The 22,115-nt window shown below is 41.1% G+C and overlaps 1 protein-coding gene and 1 pseudogene across 4 annotated transcripts in view; both read right to left on the minus strand.

The window, feature by feature from the left end:
• TGFBR3 (transforming growth factor beta receptor 3) overlaps window positions 1-22,115 on the minus strand; it is a 205,985-nt gene that overhangs the window by 61,278 nt on the left and 122,592 nt on the right. For all 4 annotated transcript variants that reach the window (XM_009212810.3, XM_003892184.4, XM_009212807.4 and 1 more), the window contains one exon: window positions 16,375-16,512. In XM_009212810.3, the coding sequence (XP_009211074.1) occupies window positions 16,375-16,512 (138 nt within the window). The remainder of the gene's footprint in view (window positions 1-16,374; window positions 16,513-22,115) is intronic.
• LOC116271877 lies at window positions 18,092-18,247 on the minus strand (annotated as a pseudogene).

The following is a 22,115-nucleotide window of genomic DNA, read 5'->3' on the forward strand; positions in this document are numbered from 1 at the left end:
TGCAACTGTTTATCAGCATACCTGCCACCCTCACTTGACAAAGAGCAACACCTCGAGGGCCAAGAAAAAACCTTGTTCATTCTGAATCCCTTGGGCCTGGCATAGTGCTGGGCACGAAGCAAGGACCAAATAATTGCTTGTTGAATGAAAGTTCAATGTTGTTACCTATAGGAAAGGATATACCACAATTCATTCATTCCCATTACCCAAACTCATTGCTTCCCTTACTCCCCAGGAAATGAGCTTTTGGCCAAGCTTTAAAGCTAATGATTTGATTTTTCACCTAATAACTCCACCTAAAAACCAATTATTAAAGCATATTTAGTAATTCCATGTCTTCCCCACAACCCAGTGAACTTTCCTTCTGCTTGCTAATTAAAATCCAATCCTCTAACATTCCCTGACATGACAAATGTCTTCCTGTGGGAATGAACAGAGTACTGGGCTCCAAGGGTCCCAATTCCTAGTAAAAGTCTGTTGAAGGGGCAACCGTGAAGCACTTTACAGTCTAACAAATCCTGGGATGCTGAGATGCACCCTGGACTCTCCTGAATGCTCCTCTCTACTTGAACCATGCACAACATTTGTATTTGAAATTCAGGTTATGCTACCAGACTTTATTTTAAAGAGCAGAACATTACTCTATCTGCCAATTGCTGGGAGTTTTATTACAAGAACTTACGGCTAGGCAACCACAGCCAAGTTTATTATTTTTTCTGGATCAGGTTCAACAACCTCATCCAAAAGTACATGAAAAAAGTCAAAGAGGCAACCAGCCCTTTGTTTCCACACCTGTCTTTAAGCTTTAACTCTTCAAGTCCTCAGTGGACCCACGGAAGCCTCAAGGCTGATCTCCCAAGCCTGAGTAAAGTGCACAAGTCCCAGCTAATGGGCACGGACACCATTTTCCTGGCACTGAACTTCTTTGCTTTAGCACTGAGCACATCAGCTGACTCACCGCCTGGCAGGTTGCATCGTAGCCTCTCTCTGGGCCTCCCCTACGTTGGTTTAGTCTTCAGTGGCGAGGAGAGGAGCTTGCTGTGGATAGTGCCACACTGCCCTGTCCCCATCCTCCTACCTCCTTGACCCATACCCCAAAAAGAATGCTCCCAGATGAAGTCTTGAGGAAACTTCAGGCCACCCTAGATCAAAAGTGGATATTAAGTCTCATCTTAAGTTTCACCTCAACCTCCTTCAAGTCTATTCAAATGCTACCTTTTCAATGGGCCCATTTAAATTACAACCCCACCGCCCAGCCCCACTCTAGGAATTCTGATTCTCCCAAACCCACTTCACATTTCATTTCTAGAGTACTTGTCACCTTCTAAAATGCCATATAATATGCTTATTGCCCAACTCCTTCCACTAGAAAGTTCCTTCAGAGGCTAGGATCTTAGTGTGCATTGTCCATGGGGCTATCCCAAGAGTTGGGTATAAAAAAGATACTTGTTAAGTATTTGTTTGATAAATAAAATGAATCTTGATGTCCAATTAACTGGCAATGCCTGCCTAAGGTTCTGTGCCGAGAAGGATTCTGAGGTCATATTCAGGAGTAGCAGAGAAATGGGAACAAGTGCCATGAACAACCATGTGTCTGCCAGGGTGTTAGCGAAGGCATCATTGCTCTACAGCTGTGTTATCCAATGTAGTGCCCACTGGCCATATGGCACCATCAAGCACCTGAAAAGTTGCTAGTTAAATTGATCTGTATTACAAACGTAAAATGCATACTACTTAGCACAAGAAAAAAAGTGAACTATCTATCTCATTAATTTTTATTGACTGATTACATGTTTATACGTGATATTATTTTGGATCTACTGGGTTAAACAAAGTGTCATTAATATTAATTTTACTTACTTTTTTTTTTTGAGACGGAGTTTTGCTCTTGTCGCGCAGGCTGGAGTGCAGTGGCGCGATCTCAGCTCACTGCAACCTCTGCCTCCTGGGTTCAAGTGATTCTCCTGTCTCAGCCTCCCAAGTAGCTGGGATTACAGGCACCTGCCACCATGCCCGGCTAATTTTTTGTATTTGTAGTAGAGATGGGGTTTCATCATGTTGGGCAGGTTGGTCTTGAACTCCTGACCTCAGGTGATCTGCCCACCTCAGCCTCCCAAAGTGCTGGGATTACAGGTATGAGGCACCACACCCAGCCTTCTTTTATTTTTTAAATGCACCAATAGAAGACTTAAAATTCCATATATTGTTTGCATTGTATTTCTTTTGGACAGTGCTGCTCTAGAGCCTCCTCCAATATGACCCTAAGAAAGGAACACGTTTATGAACTGATCATGTCCATCCATGCATCTGCTTCTTGGTCTGGTCTCAACATAAATCAATGTCAAGAAAACATCTCAAGCCCAATGCTTCCCAAAGTGTGATCCTCAGACAGAAGTACATTAAAATGCAGACTCCAGGGTGGTGGGAGGTGGGAAAGTAGGAAACTACATTATAATCCTCCCTCCACCACTCATGATTCTGATGCATACTTGAGGAACATTGTTCTAGGCCATAGATATGAATATTATTTAAACTCCAATAATCTTTATAAAGCTCTAATGAGATTGTTTGAAGAACAAGCAAGAATCTCTCCTCTGCACTGATGATAAAAAGCCAAGAGGGAGAGCAGAAAGCCAAGTCATGGATGGAGTCATCTCCTTGCACATCTCAAAAGGAAGAAATGGGCCTTGTGAAATAAGAGAAACCATAGCTCCCCAATGATAATGAAAAAGCCTATTGAGATCTCAGAGGAAATCTGTTCCAGGAATCTCAAACACACGCGTACACACACACACACACACACACACCCCCTACAACTCAGCTGTGGTCCGTGTGGAACTTGAGTTATCAGCTGGGTGAGTGCCTGCTGTTCAGGTTACAGGCCCTTGGGGCTGCTCTAACTCACACATCCAACCGCACAATGTCCGTGACTTTGGCATTGGTGGAAGTTCAACACTTCCACAATGAAAATCGACTCCTCCCCTCTTCTGTCCTGCCCTACTCCCAACTTTCAGTATTCCTCTTCCCTTTTCCTGACTCCTGCACAAACAAATCTCTTTTTGGAGTTGCCTGCTTAGGAAAATAGAAAGAGCAAAACAAGGAAAACAAACAAAGCAAAGAAAAACATACTGATATTTCAGAAACACCTGCCATGCCAAGAACCTGCTGGCTCAATTCCAGAGGGAAAAGACACATGGTAAAGGAGAATAGCTATTCCTCCAGAATCTCAGTTTAGGTTTAAGTGGGATCTTCAGATTGGCCCTAGAACTAGTCACAGCCCCCACACAGAAAGCCATTACAAAGATTATGCTTTTATGTATTTTGGACACACAAAGTCCAGCAAAAACAAACATACTGGAACAGTATTGAAATATTTACCTTCCAAATGAAGACTGAACCCTGCATTCTAAAAGAGGAAAATCACACGTTCTCCCTACCCAATTCCTGGGAGGACCCTACTTGCCTATTTCCTCTGAAGCCATGTGATGTGAAATGTAATCTTAAACATGTTTTCTATTAACATATATCATGACTCAATGCTTTTTTAAAAAGGTTCATTTCAGAGAAATAATAACTTCCATGCCTGTGAACCTACGTTCATAATTTGCAAAGCTACATATTCATGAGCCATGTGATGACGGTATCTGCCAATCATGCATTCATGAAACACAAATCCATGCAGCCATTTAAAAATTCTTGGGTGATTTTATTTAGTACCCCAAACCAGATTACTTTCTTCCAATAAAATGACTTAAGACATATTTGACTATTACTTTCTCTCAAAACATTCATGATAATCATCCTGTTCTTAAGTTTTGCTGAAATATAAAAAAAACCTAAAGGATTGAAACCGCCCCATGTTCTTAACACCCTGCATGTTTACACACATCCAAGAGGAAAGCTCTGAGATGCTGCCCTCCAAACACAAACATGCACAAACTTGAACATGAGCCAGTACAAAAGCAATACTCTCATCTCCCATGGAAACGTTATCAGAACAACAGTACATGTGAGTGTGTACATATACAAAGAGAAGCAAAAGATGTCATTCCATCTGAAAAACAAACTAAGTCCCTACAAGTTACCAAACTGATGAAGCACAAGCTGCTTTCTAATATAGTTTTCCAAAATAGAGTTCCAGGCCACATAGGAATCCAGTTCAGCTTTACAAAAAATTCTTCAGACTCCTCACTTTACCCTTCTTCATCTGCCAATGTTAGCCTGAGGGAAGAGCTTACCCCCAAATTCAAAGTGCATTTCAATCTAAGTGATGTTTTTCAGGGAAAAAATAAAATGTTGGTATCATTACTATTACTTGTCATATCCCTCTATCTAATTTTGCCCTCCAAATGAGCTCCTGGAGAACCCCACAGGAGGGAAGACTCTCTTTTTTTTTTAAGTTACATGCAATCTGCCAAGTCAAGTTCAAGAGCACAAACTGAATTTTACAAATGCCTGGCTTCAAATACGTTCCTAGAATTCTCTTTATAGAGTTCTTCTTCATCAAGGCTGATAATCTCAATTCCATTTTACAGAGAAGGAAATCAAGGCTCACAGAAGCTAAAGGATCTACCCAAGGCACATAGCTGGCAGACAACAGGGTTGACAACAGAACCAAAGACTTGGTTTCTCACTCTAGAGTTCTTTCTATTCCATCGCTGTGGAAGAATCAGCTACCAAGCTTGGAAATCAGTAGTGTAGGGTAGACACGCACTTCCCTCAGCCTCATGTTAATAAAACACTAGGAAATATGATATTAATCACAAAAGCTCATGCTGCACACTTCCTAAGTGCATGTCACACAGATTCTGAATCCTCATATCTGACCGTGGAAAAAACCGGGGCTCTGAGCAATTAGTTAAAGTGCCAGATCACACACCTTTAGCAAGAAACGAGTGCAGATTCAAACTGTCTGTTGGACTCCAAAAATGATGCTCTTTCCACTGTGGGAAGGTGGTCACTCTACCTGGAAAGGCCATTTCCCGTTGGTGAGGGAACTGACTGGCTCACAGGTCAGCAAAGACCTGGGTGTCTTAGGGCAAGCTTTCTACTAAGGCTGGGTAGGCAAATACAAAGGAACATTCTCCAGGCTTTGAGGAGAGTGAGAAGGAAAAGCAGTGGGGCAAAGCAGGGGCCTCCCACCCTTCACCGCCGCTTGCAGAGATTCTCCTGGTGGGTGGTTTCCCCCTCTGTCCCCGCTTCCCCAGCAATCTCAGAGCCGTGCTGGTCAGAATGGAGGGGAACGGAATGGAAGGGACAGACAGAAAAAGGAATGACTTAAAGAAACGGAATAATTACTTGGCTAGAAGTAAAGTTAGAGTAAACAACGACAAATTGCTCAAGGATCTTAAAAATTTCCGTGACGGTCAGTTTTATACATCAACATGTCTAGGCCATCTTCCCCAGTTATGCAATCCACTCATCTACACGTTGCTGTGAGAGTATTTTGTAGATGCATTTAAACTCCATAATCAGGTGGCACTAAGGAAGGGAAGGGAGATTATATCAGATAATCTGGGTGGGCCTGATTCAATCCATTGAAAGCCATTAAGAGCACACCCAAGGCTTCCCTAAGGAAGAAAAAATTCTACCTGTGGACAGCAGCTTCTGCTCATGCCTGAGCTGCCCTTCCTGAAAGGCCTCCCTATGGACTTTGATTGCCCTGCTGTCCCCACAATGGCATAAGCCAATTCTTTGTAATAAATCTCTTCATATATATCCCTGACTGGTTCTGTTTCTCTAGATAAATGCTGACTGACAGCTCCTGGGAATGGCTGGTGCAAGCCCCAGGAGAAACAGAGCGGCATATTCTGGCCCAGGAACCACAGACCTAACAACAGTTTGGGTGGAAAAAAGTTCTAAAGGGCATGTCCTTGGAGGGCAAGAATGGAGGTGAGGCCTCTAGCCCAAAACAACTGTGGCTGGAGCCTCCTTTGAGCTTCCTAAAATTAGCTCTGAAGCAAACGCAAAGCCCTCTTAAGCAGGCCACACCCATTTTCCAGTCTACATTGAAAAGTCTCTGAAGACGATCAAGGTGATCTCCTAGGTCAAAGCCAAGAAGGTTGAACTGAACATATTTAGCATCAATTAACAAATGGTCCCCAAAGGGTTAAGGATAGATGCAGATATTAAGGCATCCTGGTGCAGCTGATCCGGAAATGCTCCAACTGGGACCACAGAGAGAAAGTGCTCTTGGGAAAGGGGTCAAGAAACAGTTTTAAAATCCTTATCCAAGTGAAATACTGATATGATCTAGATCCCAGTACTGAAATAAGTCATGCACAACACACTTCGCTGAAACAAGAACTTTACTCACCTGATGCGATGCCCTGATTTGGCTCTACAGGTTCAATTCTGAAGCCCTGTTCTTGGGACAGTCATGTGTGTCTCCAGACTGGAGGCCAGAGTTACAGATAAAATCATAGTCATGCCCTTGCGTCAGCAGTGTGACTGTTCCCAATGAGGTCCCCATTTACCACTCTGGAAAGTATTATTATTATTATTGCTAACATTTACTGAGTACTTACCAAGTACTGTCCATGGGTTAGGGCCCCCACTTACTAGCTATGGGACCAGGTACATGTTAACTTCTTTGTCTCAGTTTCCTCATCTTAAAACAAAGACAACAAAAGCACCTACTTCACAGGCTTATTATGAAGACTAAGGTCATACATGTAAGTACTCAGAAGAGTACCTCACACATGGCACACACTAGAAGTACTTGTTAAACATACACATATGTGTATATGTATCCTCACATCAGGCCATGAGATTTGTCTGACAGATGCTGAGGTTGACAGGCCACGAGTCATTTCTCACTATGGCAGGACCATAGCTTTCTTATATAAACTGCTAGAAAAGGATATAAAAACCCTGTTTTAATGGATTGGGGCGTGGCTCCAAACAGCAGCTCTGAACATCACCCTGCCATCTGTATCACCCAGAACCAACAGAATCTCAAGAACAGGCTCTCCATGATAAAGATGGAAAGGTCAGAGATCAGATGGACTGTGAGACTTTTGCTGGAGGTAGCAGATGGATGACCCCCTGACTTCCAGGTATATACTGTGTCATTCACCACCTCAGTGGGACAAGGCAGAGGCAAAGCAATGATGACTCCCTAGCACAGCGGCATTAAGGACCCACAGTTGCAACAAAGACCCCAGGCCATCTAAGGATAGAGTGTTAGGAACCAAAGGCAAAAGCAGATCTTGAGAAACAAATTCTATCCTAGACACAGAAATTAGAAAGGCTAAAGGACTCCCCTTCCTCCCCTGCAGAAATCAGAAGTAGCTTCCAAGCTAGAGTTAGATAATGCGGACTTGAGGTGCAAGAACCAATTTGCCTCAAATAAGCCCAACAACCTGTGCCCAGGAAGGAGTTGGACCATCCTGGAGCTGCTTTCTGAGATGGGGAGTGTGGGCCACCTTGGAGAACCCTTACCAAGGGTATCATTGTCTATAATTTATGAGGAACAAGGCATAGCCACAGCCTTCAAGTCAGCCTCCCAGAATCTCCTGGTAGACAGCTGGGGTTTTTTTCCCCTTCCTATTACATGGAAATAGAATATTCTGCAACCTCCTTTAACAAAACAGTCACTTTTTCTACCAAACAGCTCTCTGGAGGCTGGCCACCACGTCAACAAAGGGCACCAGAGATGTGACATTTGATACAATGCCCAACACTTGGGAAGGGCAGATGCATCTGATTACCAGATTAGCCTTAGGCAATAAAGCCTTAAAAGACGTCATGGGACTCCACATGAAGAAACACCAACCTTGCCTCCTCAGTGAAAGTGAGTTTATTTGACCTCAATTTGTTGAATGAAAGCAAAGCCTTCACAGGGCTGTGACCCATGCCTGCACACAGACATGACACAAGTCCAGCCAGAGCCAGGAAAAGTCTACACTTGCATGAACCCTCCTGGACAGGATGTCTTCCTCAGGAAAAATACACCCAGGCAAATCTCCCAGGGGCCACAGGCCATTCACTCACTCACAACATTCACCAGCCTTAACCCAGCAAGTTAGAATAAATCCCAGGGAGTCTTTCAAAAACCCCTTCTGGACCAGGTTTACCAGTTGAAACTGGGCTCTTTCCAATGTTCTAATTGCCATAGTGACATTTAGGAAGAGCTCAATGGCCACAATAGGGCCAAAAACTCATTCCTAGGAAACAGGAATGAGTTGTTTGAACTAGGGTAGTTGACTGACCCTAGCTCATGAGAGGATCAAGACCCATATAATTAAGGCTCTTAAGGACAAGCCACAAAACCAACAGATGAGCAGACTCTGGAATAAAAATGCATGGTACACAACCACTTGGAATATCCCACAGGACACAATGAGTCATTCTACAAGAGACATTTAAAAAAAGAAGAACCACCACCAATCTTGAAACATTTAGTTATTTAATCTGCCTTCAAGAGAGAATTTATCTGGGGAAAGACCTCACTGCAAAACACAAACTGGTATATCCGGGTCCCTGGAATACAGGGGTAATGCTTCTGGCTGAGCCAAGAGCTGTGTTTGTGTCTGCAGCCCTGACCCGTTTGCCACATGCTGTTCTCCAGAGCCAACCTCATGCAGGAAGCTGCCTTGATTGCATTTGGAAGAAGAGAATTCTCATTTTCTCCAATTTCTACTATTCTCATCTTCTCCCATTTTCACTATTATTTAGTGTAATAGTACTTAGCACACTAAACTGCAATTCCTAATTTTTCAACCAGCTCTCACACATAATGGGAAGCTAAGGACAGGCAATTTACCCCAGTTTTCCCTAGATCCTCCACAGCTAGCACAGTTCACAGTTAGGCACTAAAAACTGGGTGTTGGATGAATGAACAAGTAGATACATAAACCATCATACCAGGTATGCTAATTCTGTGTTTTTTTCTGAACGTGGGAGTGGGGGAATTGCCAAATAAGGGAAAGAAGGAAATTAGCAAAGAAAAAAATTATTTCCAGGTTTTTTTAATGCAACACAATAGAATACAGAATTTTTTTTTAAAGAAGTTCCCTTCTCCACAAGCAATCTTGAATGTCTGAGTTATTCTTAGGGCGTTTTTGGACAGACACTACAACCCTCAGTTACACATCACTTGGCTTCATGAAAAGGTAACAGCTGGACATGCGCAGTGGTATGGGCTGTGTATGTCCCTTCCTAGTGCCGCACTGAGCACACATCTGGGGCTATTTAGCAACTGATTGGAAATTTAGCCTTTTGATTTCCAGTTAAATACTAGGCACAGGAAAACAAATAGCACTTGTTTTTCACTGAGTCTTGTCAGTCATCCAAACTCCAGTGCAGACCAGAGAACTGCCTGTGGTTTGGTGGCAGAGGTCCAAAATATTTGGACCTTTTTTTTTTTTTTTTTTTTTAATGCCTCTAGTTTAAGTAAAAGGAATAAACTAGATGTTGGCAGCTCCAGCTTCTTCACCCATCCCTCCCTGCTTCTTGAAAATACAAAACTGGTTTTAAATGTATTAATTTACATTTTTCATTAGGATTAAGTTTTGATTTGTTTTTAATCCAAAGCTAATAGCATAGAGTTTGGTTTCTGTCATTTATTTCAACTGCCCTGCCTTGATATTTACTTGGATTTGCTGAGGAGGCAATGCTCAATTTGCCAGTTTCTGTTCCAAATTAAATTGGGATATAATATCTAGCAGTCGTGCTATCAAAGAATCACGGAGTTTAAAAGCTGGGAGGAGCTTTAGAGATGAGCTAGTACAATCCCCTCATTTTAGAAATGAGGAAACCAAGGCCTGAGTAGTTAAGTGATTTTTTTTCTCAGTGATGTATAACTAGTTAGTGGCAGAGCAAGACTAGTACTCAGGCGTCCTAACATCCAGGCCAGGGTGTTAACTGGAAACAAAAACCTGAATTACCTCCGAGTAGAGCTGCCCGATAAAGTACAGGACACCCAGTTAAAGTTGAATTTCAGGTAAACAATGAATACTTTTTTAGCATATGTTATGTCCCAAATACTGCATGAGCACACTGACAAAATTATTTGTTGTTTATCTGAAATTCAATTTTAACTGGCCATCCTCTATTTTTCTATGCCAGCTCCAGCAATGGTACCTCAAAGACCAAAATCCCCTTCCATGCCCCATCCTCCACTCAAACATACACACATTCACATACATTTGCTCTCTGATTTTAACGATAAATGGCTAGAGAAAAAATAGATCACAGCACAGTAATATCGAGAGTGAATGAGGTTGGAAGAAGCTGCTTATTTCTTGAAACTTCTAATCTTAGATACCCTTTTTTCCTTATGAGCATGCAAAGTGAATAAGCCTGACATAAGTAGGCTGGCCACGGCCTCTGGACTAGGCATTTTAGGTTATTAAAAGCCAGGCACTAGGGTCTCATCTTGAAAACGTCTGCTTGTCCTAGGGCTCCAAGTCTACAGACCTTGCAGGAAAGAATGCTCCAATTTGGAATACAAATAAAGCAAGATTAAAAAAAAATTAGAGGCCGGGCATAGTGGTTCACACCTGTAATCCCAGTACTTTGGGAGGCCAAGGCAGGTGGATGACTTCAGCCCAAGAGTTTGAGACCAGCCTGGGCAAAAAAGTGAAACCCTACCACTACAAAAAAAAAAAAAAAAGTCAAAAATTAGCTGGGTGTGGCAGTGCATGCCTGTAGTCCCAGTTACTCAGGAGGCTGAGGTGGGAGGATAGTTTGAGCCCAGGCAGCAGAGGTTGCAGTGAGCTGAGATCATGCCACTGAACTCTAGCTCGGGCTACAGAGCCAGAAAAAAAAAAATCCTGTCTCAAGGAAAAAAAAAAAAAAAAATCAGGTACATGGAATAAAGTAAAAAGATACACTTTAAAATCTAGTTCATGCCCAGCACTGTGGGTCATGCCTATAATCCCAGCACCTTGGGAGGCCAAAGTGAGTGCATCACTTGAGACCAGGAGTTTGAGATTCACCTGGACAACACGGCAAAATTCTATCCCTACAAAAAGTACCCCCAAGAAATCAGCTGGTCATGCTGGCATGCACCTGTAGTCCCAGTTACTCAGGAGGCTGAGGCAGGAGGATCCCTTGAGCCCGGAAGGTTGAGGCTACAGTGAGGCATGTTTGCACCACTGCACTCCAGCCTGAGTGATGGAGTGAGACCCTGTCCTCAAAAAAAAAAAAAAGAAAGAAAGAAAAGAAAAAAAAAAGTGCTGCAGCAAGGTTTTCTTGCTAGTTTTATGAAATATAGTTCACATCCCATAATATTCAGCCTTTTAAACAATTCAGTGTTTCTGTGTATATTCACAAGGTGTGGTATATTCACCACTATGTAATTCCAGAACATTTTTATCACCTCCCAAAAGAAATCTCATATCATTAGCAGTCATTCCCCATTTTCCCCTCTCATCAGCCCCTGGCAATCACTAATCTACTTTCTGTTTCTATAGATTTGCCCATTCTGGACATTTTATATAAATTGGAATCATACAATTTGTGACCATTAGTGTCTGGCTTCTTTCACTTAGTATAATGTTTTCAAGACCCATGTATGTTGTGGTATGTATCAGAACTTCAATCCTTTTTATGGCTAAGTAATATTCCATTGTATGGATATAGCACTTTTTTCATCCATTCATCTGTTGATGGACATTTGGGTTGTTTCCACTTTTTGGCGACTGTGAATAATGATGCTTTGGACATCTGTGGACAAGTTCTTGTGGACATGTGTTTTGTTCAATTATTTTCCACAGAACCATTTTACATTCCCACCAGCAATGTATGCATGTTCCAATTTCCCTACAGCTTTCACAACCCTTGTTATCACCTTTTTTATTATAGCCACCCTAGTGTGAAGTGGCATCTCACTGGTTTTCATTAGCATGTCCCTAATGACTCATGATACTGAGCATCTTTTCATGTGTTTTGTGGCCATTTGTGTCTTTTCTCTAGAAACTGTGTATTTAAACTGTAGTATGTCCTTAAAGACAATTTCAGATTGTGGCTCTCCTCAATCTTTTTTAGCAAACTCAGGTTGAAGGTTCAGGCATTATCACCCAGTTAAGTTAGCTTACTTTTTTTTCAGTGTAGAAATCAATGTATAAATAAAAATGGGCTTATGTGATCCTTCTAAGAGATTATTTGTAGTTTCAACATGGCACACTGAGAGGGTAAGATGCTTTTTATTTCTGATTGTTCTCTGGGCCACCCATACACCCTGCAAAAGGAAAACTACAAGATTATGACAACTTCATCACGTGTGTGCATGTGTGTGACTCACACTCAAAGATTCGCTACTTGAAACTCAGCCCGAAAGCGTCACTCTTCATCCCACTCATATTTCCTAGGTAACCAGAATAGCCAGATAAAGGAGCTGCACCTGCAGAGAAAACTAAATCCCACTTTCTCCCTGCCTGACATGCTCCCTTCTTGCCTGTGCTGTGAGGGGGTGAGAAGGACTGAAATGATTTGACAGAAAAAGACAGATGCCTTTATTACCAGTATTAAAGTATGTTTTTAGTCACCCTCATGGGTGGCTGCGATTTCTGGGTAACATAAGGCCCTCCTAACTAATTATGAAAGTTTTCCTTTTTTAATTTGGGCAGTCATAACAACACAGACATGTCCACTTAAATAAAAAGGTCACCCTGATAAATGAGTAGATGCTGTTACTTGAAACTTTTCTCATCACCATATTAAAAAAAAAAAATAACAGTTAAAAGTATTGTAACTCTACATACACAGTAGACAGCTCTAAGACAGAAATGCAAACCCTCCAGCAGCATATCAGGAAGCAGGCAAGGATACACGTGTCTTGGACTGAGAGTCAAGAGACCCATTCGCTTTCCACAGCTCCTCTAAGCTCCCTGCATAACCTCGGAGAAGACAGTGATGAAAATGGTGAAGCCTCCGTTTCCAGAGATCCCATGGGCCCTCTGAAGTGTTTGATGAACACTTTATGGAACATAATTTAGTTATCTTATCCCCAAACTTTAACTCTTAACTATATAAATGGATAAAGAGAACACACTACTGGATTTCTATTGATCACCAGACCCTCTTTGGCAAAGGCTGACAAGGAGATGAGCAGACACTAAAATTCATTTCAGGCCACAGAGAGGAAGGGAAAAGCCTGCCCACGGAGAATGGCCCAGCTTGTGCAAGGACTTGCATCACTCGTTGTCTGCCGATGTGAGAATGTGAATGAACAACAGATGTTCCATCGTCTCTTCCAGGCCATGAAGAAATGTACAGACGGGAAAAAAAACCATTTTCCCTAAAGGAAGCCTGCTGGACAACAAAGCAGAGTTCAGGTGTCCTGGAATTTAAATCCTTGACTGCGCCTGATGCTGCCTCCCACGTGTTGGTAATTTTAGGCTCATTATTTGATCTGCAATCTCCTAACATGGGATTGATCCAAATGGGGTTTATGTTCAATTGTTTACTAAAGCTGCCGCCTTCTTTCATTGTTAGTGTCCACACTGATGGCCAAGAAGCAGTTTTTACAGATTTTAAGCAAAATTAAAGCAAATTAATAACTAAGAGTAAGACTCTTTCCCTCAAAACCCATGGACTGGCAGACTGAAGAAAGAATCCAGGCAGTGATAAGTACGACTATGACATACATGGCCCACACTTTCATCTGGACCTATAGCCCAGAGAAATAGAACCCCTTTCAATCTGGGGCCAGCCAAGCTAGATATTTCATAATTACAGATGCAAATTCAACACCCATCCCACATGCTCTTAACTGTGGCTAGAAATAAATAGGAGCAGCGACAGCAGGTAATGTCTACAAACATTGTATATATGATCTCGCTTACTCAAGATAACAGCCCTATGATGGAGGGCCTGAGAAAAATCCGGTTTAGAGAAATTAATTTGCCCAAGGTTGCTGCTTGGATCCAAACCAGGACACGCACTGCCTTTGCTCATAATGTCTCCATAACCTGCCCACCATGGTAGCCACTAGCCTCACATAGCTACTGAGCACCTGAAATGTGGCTAAGCAGGACTGAAGAACTGTAAGTAGCCACGCACAGCTATTTCCTACAGTATTGAACAGGAAAGCTCTACAGTATGAGGGCTAAATGTGCATATGACTTTATGATCAGAGCCATTAGTATTACTATCACAAGTAACTTTAATTAGAGGAGACTGGCAGTGATTATGAGTACGAAGGCAGACAGTTTAGCATAACAGCTTGTAGAATAGGTCCTATCTAGGTTTGAGTACCAACTCTGCAAGTAACTAGCCATGTGGTTTGGGCCACTACTTAACCTCTCTAAATCTTAGTTCTTCATCTATAAGAAGAGATCTACACTATCGTACTGTAGAAGGTTATTGTCAGAATTAGATAAAGTATTAGAGAATTTAGTGACCTGAAATATCCTAAGTGCTCAATAAACGTGCCAGTAATAACAACTAAATAATTACTGGTTTTTGGCCTTTTTAATATAGAAGTAATAAGAGTTGCAATTCCCAGAAAAGGCTACAATAAAGTTATTGTAATACCCACCTTGTAAATGTACCTTTTGAGCTTAAATGTTTTATTCTGAAATTAATTTAAATTTACAGCAAAGTTGCTAATACAAAGGACTCTAGTATAGCCTTTAACTAGATTCATCTGTTTTTAAAATCTTGCCACATTTGCTTTATTCTTCTCTCTATACAACATGTTTTTTTCCTGAATGATCTGACCTTTTAGCTCTTAACCTTAAAGAGTATTGAGTATGTTTCCTAAGGATATTCTCTTACAGAAAAACAACAATTATCAAATTCGAGGAATATAACATTGATACAATATTTTAATCTATAGGCTCAATTATAATTTCACCCACTGTCCCCCTAATGTCTTTTATAGCAGCTGCCCCACTCCCTACCCAACAGGATCCAGCTCAGGATCACATGTGTCTTGTCTTTTTGTCTCCTTTAATCTGGAATGGCTCCCCAGCCTTTCTCTGTCTTTCATGACTGACACTTTTGAAGATTACAGGCCAGTTATCTTAAAGAATGTCATTCAATTTGGTTTAGTCAGCATTTCTTCATGATTAGATTCAGGTTATATGCATTTCTGGCAAAAATACTACAAAAGTGATGCTATGTTCTCTCTCATTTATAGGCACACAACGTCCATCTGCCCCACATTGCTGATATGAATTTTAATCACTTGGTTAAGGTATCATGGGATATCCCCAATGTATATAGTCACTATTTTTTATGTGTAATTAATAAGCAATTTGTACAAAAGATATTTTAAGAATATCTAAATATACTATTTCCTGAACTCCCTCAATCTCTGCTAGATTTAGCATCTGTTAATAATTCTTACCTGGTCAACTTTTATTATGATGGTTGCAAAATGATCATTTTCTAACTCCTTTGCTCCTTCTATATTTACTAGCTGGCATTTTACTACAAAGATGAGCTTTTTCTTTTCTCCTTTTTACTCATTTATGTACTTACTATAATAATTGTATTGACTATGGATTCTTACATTATCCAACAAGAACCTTTGAGTTTTTAGAAGTACTCTTCAAATACAGGGGAAAGAAACTACAGATCTGGATTGGGAGTCATTAACTGGGCAAAGTTTATTCATGAGGCAAGAGGAAAACTATTAACTGGGGACTCCACTTGTTTTGGATGCTTGTGGGCAAGAGAGGTTTAAGGCCTCAGGCGCTGCAGTTAGGACATTAGCCTGCAGCTCTCGCAATAGACAAATGTGAGTTACCACTACCAAGTTGCAGTATTGCTCATCATCAGACATGATATCATACCAAAAAAATTCCATCCAAACAACCCATCTATTTCTCCACAACTAGCAAACTTGAATGTTCTGGCAAACTCAAAGGGACATGATTTACAAATAGTAGGTAATATTTGGATCTTTCCACAAGAGCTGGGTTCCAGCTTGTTTTTTTAATAAAATACAAATGACTTCATTTTGGAGCTCACTGTGTCACTTTCTCAACAAACAGATCCTCAGATCAGGAATCAGGCCTGTGTTATATACAAATAGTATGGGTTCATGCATATTTATTTTGTGGTCAGGGACCACACACCCGGTAGCCAGTTACAATATTTACAGTGCTCCTGATGCCACAAGCGGGGTTTCAGAGCTGAAACCAAAGCTCAGGCCACACAGAGTATGACGACAGATCCTGCTCTAATGTGCGCACTAGACCCCAGGCTCTGCCCACAGAAGATGGGCAGGTGTGTCTGCTTTCTGTGAATGCTTATCTATGTTATCCAAATATCATTAAGCGCATCCTCCAAATTTAACACTCTTTGGACTCTGGCATTATTTCAATGAAAGTAAGCCGTTATTAAAAGTTTGGCAAAGTTTAAGGATTATTATACCCTTGTGCTAAAGATCAGTTTGGGGGAGGTTTAAGCACTTACCAAAAACAGTCTGGAGACCCCAGTGGCAAGTCTCTCTGTCTTCAGATGCCACACCAGGGGGTGTGGGGAGTTGAGCAGGAACACGACAGGCTTGTGGTGGATGTGGACTGAGGAGATGGGATTCAGGTGAAGTGTGACCTAGGAAGCAACAGAAAGAAGGTAGAAATCTTAGCCCTGGCTTTCCATGAAAATCACTCAGAGCAGCCTCTGGAATACTTTTTTGCAACTCACTATCAATAGAAACAAGCTATAATCCAGCTCAGATCCTATGACTAAGATACATTAAGTTGAACCAGATGACATTGCCAATATTTGACCATTTTTTACTACAAAATGGCTACTTCGTATGGGTCAACCACACTAATCTCAACAAAAGCATGAATTAGCTCCCCGTCAAAGAACAAATAAACAGAACACATTTTTTTCTTTCGAAAAGTCAGCAAAGGTGGAATAAAAGTTACCTTCCCTTAGGCCTGCTTTAAGCTGTAGGTCAAATGACTAAGGTGAAAACTGGAAAACAAAATCCCCTGGGGGTGGGGTCATCCCTCTGGATCTCCAGAGAAACGACTTTCTTCTCCTCTAGGTAAGCTCCAACCTCCATAAAGTGAAATGGGTTCTGCCAAAGAAAAGTGCCAAAAGCTGAGAGAAAGGGGCTGCCAAGGGAGGCTGCCAGGGCTTTCGTTGTCTCAGCTTTTAGCTCGAAGGGCTTTTCCAAAGAAATGAAGCACAGAGGACACACAGAATAAAGAGTGATTGTGTACAACCCCTGTCAAAAAAAAAAAAAAAAACAGGGAAGAAAACCACGGGATGGATACAAAAACTGTAGCCAATTTTGACAGCAGATCAAGGACTACTGCAGGTCACCACTGTTGTCATTAACATCACCAAAAAGCACCTGTGAATGGAGTTGCAAGCCATGGACTCAACAAAGTCCTCTTGGCACACATGAACCCAGGGCAACATGAACATAGGAGAACAAAAGGATATATAAGGAAATATTGACTAGATGCTTTCATACAGTCTGTCCATACTGGCTTTCCATACACAGCGGGGAGGCAAGACCCAAGCATCACATATTTAAACAGAGTGAACTCATCAAAGATAACCATAAAGTAATAAGGGAGGGACAGGCCAAAAAAGGACTTAGGCTAGAAAGACACAGACTGAGTGACGCACTGGGAATAATAGTACATCTCAGCTAGAATTTTCATGAGGATGACATGGTCTAGATCCACAATCTGAGTCTATACAACCATCAGATACTAAATGCTGGACTACTTCACATTTTCCCAGTGGCTGTCAGCCCACTGTGATCTCAACATACTTCTACCTTTTTTTGTAGGGACCACTTATGACCAATGCCACTTATCATAGTATACTCTCAGGTCACTGATAAATAAGACACTCAACTTTCATTATCTTTCAAAACCCAGGTTTTTGCACATGGTGGGCACTCAATAAATGTCAAAATAATGTTTTAATTCTCTGCTTTTCGATGCCACAAAAATATTCTATGAATAACTTCCATCATCTTGTTCACTAACTTGAGTATGCATGTCTTAATTTCCAAAATGGACTGTAGGCCAGGAGTTTGAGACCAACCTGGCCAGCCTGGAAAAACCCCATCTCTACTAAAAATACAAAAATAAATTAGCCGGGCATGGTAGCAGGCACCTGATACTCAGGTGGCTGAGACACAAGAATCGCTTGAACCCAGGAAGTGGAGGTTGCAGTGAGCCCAGATCATGCCACTGCACTCCAGCCTGGGCTACAGAGTGAGACTCTGTTTCAAAAACAAAAACAAAAACAAAAAACTGTGCTTAACATATACATGATAATACACTTGATCTTAGCCAAAAGGCTGGGAAGTAAGCATACACAACAATATTTGATTTATCACAGCAAATTCATATATTTATATGTTACCTAAAGGAGAAAAAAAGGTACAAAGGAATTTAGCTGGATAATTTGCAAAAAAAAATTAAAGAAATTCAAAAAAAGCAACATTCTAACTGTCATGAGCTATTTCTGCACACAGCTAGGATCATTTTTATATTTGGCATAAGCATAGTGCTAAATCAAAATACTAGATGAACAGTGACGTCAAGTACAGCTACAGCAAAGTAATGTGCTCCTTGGTTGTAAAGACTCTACCTCACAGCACACTTTGGAGATGCTGTCCGCATCTCGAAATAAACAGACTGATAGCCACTGAGAAGAAGAAGAGATGCTATAGAAACAGCAGAAGCAAAGATTCAAACTGTACTGAACAAAGAGACACACACACTATGGAGAATGAAGGAGGGATGAAATCATCATTTGTTCCAGAGTACCTGAAAACTGCAAAGCAACACTCTGACTTTCACTAATAGCATGTATCAGTAAAAGGTTTCTCTATTTATTCCAAGACTATTTACTGAGTACCATAATGGCACAAAGAATAGTGATGTATATCTGCAGGGGCTGCATCAACTCTTCTTCTGAAGATTTTCTTTGCAGTACTTAGGCATACAATTATTCTTAGAGCTCACAGATAAGCAGAAGTTTTGGTCAAATATATACTACAAAATACTAATAAGTATGTGTCTCAAATGAACAAGAATTTTTTATAAAAGCTCATGAAATGAGAAGAAAAAGATCTATGAGACAGATATTGGTGCTCAGGTCCAAAATTTTCCAGATGGTCAAAAGTGCTGAGGCCTGGCTCATATAATCAAGGAAAGATTTCTAGGAGCCACAGCCCTCAGCTTTCCTGGAAACAGCTCCTTCTTCAATATGTGGCAGTGTCTGGCCAAGATGAATCTCTGACTCTGGCACACGGGGTCCAGGCAGAGCCCCAAAAGCCATTTGGCAAAGAAGAATTCACACTACAATTGGGAAATTCAAAGAAAAATACCCAATAGTTTCTTTAAAAGATCATTTGGCAGGGACAATGAGTCCTGCAAGCACTCGCTCACCTAATCTCTCAGCAGCCTGTCTTTTCTAGGCTTCCCCTGCTTGAGTAAATCTCGCTGAAGGGAAGATAAAGGACAACCAAAACAACTAACAAAAGAACGATGGTATAAAAGCTTCCAGAGAGAACACACTGCAGTATCTCAAAGAATTCCTGGTTAAGTTGCCCAATTTCTCCCAGGTTGGAAAAAAAAAAAAAGAAAAGAAAAGAAAAGAAAATCCTCCTTCGGATCAATTATAGCTCAGGGTAGACTACAGTTACAAATATAAGAACATCCTGAAGCTTTTGTGGTTACACTCTCCAGTGCTCATGGTCTAAAGGCCGAGCGGAGGCAGACTACAGCAAATAAATATCCCGTGAAGAAATGATACAAAGAGTATCCAGCAATCTCCAGCTTGGAAATCCAAACAGTAGTTTAAAGAGTTGACCATCAATCCTAAGTCAAATTTACACATAAAAATACAGGTTAACAGCTTTGTCTATGGGTTCATAAGTAATAACGAATCGAACACTGGGACCATGCGAGCTGTGAAGGCTGGTAAGCTAAAGGGGATGCAGCTCAAAGGAAGCAGCAATGACCAGTCTCGAAACCACTGGCTTCTTTGTAAATCTTTGGGAGTCATGGAGCATTTGAGAACTTAATGCATGTATGAACCCTCTCTTTATCAAACCAAACCAAACAAAAAACATCCACATCACACAAACTTTTGCAGACAATGTCAGGGAATTACATTCATTGCAGGGCCCATGAACGCCAGGTTAAGCACCCATCAACCCAGGTTAAGAACCCCATTGTAAAAGAGTAAGAAAATTCTAACAGCAACAACGGTAACAAAATGGCTCCATCTAATTAAACTACAAATTACACCTCTGGTCTTAAGATGTCATCCTTTCAGGAGAAGAACTAATAGATGAAGACTCGAAACTAAAAAAACTTTAACATGTAGTTTCTGGTGGAACCCATACTTTGACCACAACTGGTCCATGAAGCCTAATCCAAGAGTTCCTGTTCTAACCATGCTGGTCTCAAACAGTGCTGGATATTCGGTATTCCTTATGGTGTGAGAAAATGCAAGCAAATCTGATCTGCCACATCCCTTATGTAACACCATCCCTCATACATTGCTGATTCTTCCCCTAAATGGAAAAGAGCTCATTGGTCTAACCTGTTCTACAACATCTATTCATACTAGGTCTTCTGCGGTTATCTGTGCAACGCAACGAACATATAATTTTATAAAGAAATTCAAAGCAGATCTTCTGGGTGTTTTTCTGGGGAATCTGAACACAACTTGGACCAAAGTCAAGGACAACTCTAAGGAGCACAAAGCCTTTGAGTAGTAGAAAGACCACCTCCCTATCTCCCACTTGGGAAGCATGTCCTTGCTCACATTATCAGCAGAAAATAACAAGGACAATCTTTTCTGGACCTTGTTATAGTGAAGGCTTCTCAGTTCTCTAAAGATTATCTTTGATAAGCAAAAACTATCTATTGTCTCAAACTCTGTAAATTACTGGGGGAAACCCTACTTACTTTATGGAAAGATTCCTTATGAAAATTGTTTTGAATTTCCCAAGATTCATAATACAGACGCAAGGCATTTCTACCATAGAGATTTCAGAATATGTATTAGTTAGACCCCCTACTTCAGGGGTTCATTAAAACAAACGAAAAAGCAAAGTGAGCAAGCAACTGATACGCTAGTCTAACAGCTGTCCAATTTTGCTAACGTGTCAGTGAGGTCCATTTCAACATTTCTGATTCTTAGAACAGCCCCTGTGGACCTGTGAAGCAATGAAGTCATTCAAAACACTACCAGGGAAACTCTTATTATCTAAAACCAGACCAAATAATTCTCTGAAATGGATGATTCAATAATCAGTTTACACTAAGATAAGAAAAGAACTCCAACAGCGTGCCTACAACCAAGACCCATAAAATCACATGCTGGTCTGTATATAGCCATCATCTGTCCCCTCTTCAGGGGTAAGGAGATATCCACTTGGCAACAATGTTAGTAGTAACTGAAAACATCCTGAATCTGGGTCTCCCAGCACCCACACTTTGCATGCACAAATGGAAAGGCATAAACCTATTTCAGGACACTAGGGTCCTACCACTGAACTCAAATTTCACTGACATTTGGGCAATATGACTTTTAGGAACTCAAACCTGACCCCAGATGGATCTAAAATGTGCAACTGACTGCTAGGGGTGGGAACAGTATTTATTTAGTTGCTGCTGCAGTATTTAGTATATTCTGGTCTACAGAACCCCTACAGCTGATATTTTATTCACCATTGCTTGTCCTTCACCATTTGGGAATTGATATAAAAAGATTCCCTCAAAGTATTTTTAGAGAACTGGATTTGGAGCTTTTAAATGTTTCCTTTTTTTTTTTTTCTTTATATTTCTCTGAATTTCTAGAGGAATATTAATCAGTTGGTGCTGAATTCAAGAAATCTTGACATACACACATTCCCCTACACACACACCCAGGGTCCCCATCCTGACCTGGGGCACTCAACTGACCATTCTCCTTGGTCAAATGGTATCAAGCTCTTTCCCAATGGTTTTGTCTTGAAACCACTTAATGTGCTGAGACGGACACTGGCAGTTCATTTCAGGATTCATCGCCCCTCCCCCCAACAAGGACATGATTCAGGATTCCCTGAGAGCCTCTGAAAATAATCTAATATAACCACAAAAGAGACAAAAAAAAAAAAAAAAAAAAAAAAAAAACTAAAATGAAAGTCTGAAGTGGGATGCAGAAATAAGCTCTGCTCC

This window comes from Papio anubis, chromosome 1 (assembly GCF_008728515.1).
Source record: "Papio anubis isolate 15944 chromosome 1, Panubis1.0, whole genome shotgun sequence".
Classification (NCBI taxonomy): domain Eukaryota; kingdom Metazoa; phylum Chordata; class Mammalia; order Primates; family Cercopithecidae; genus Papio; species Papio anubis.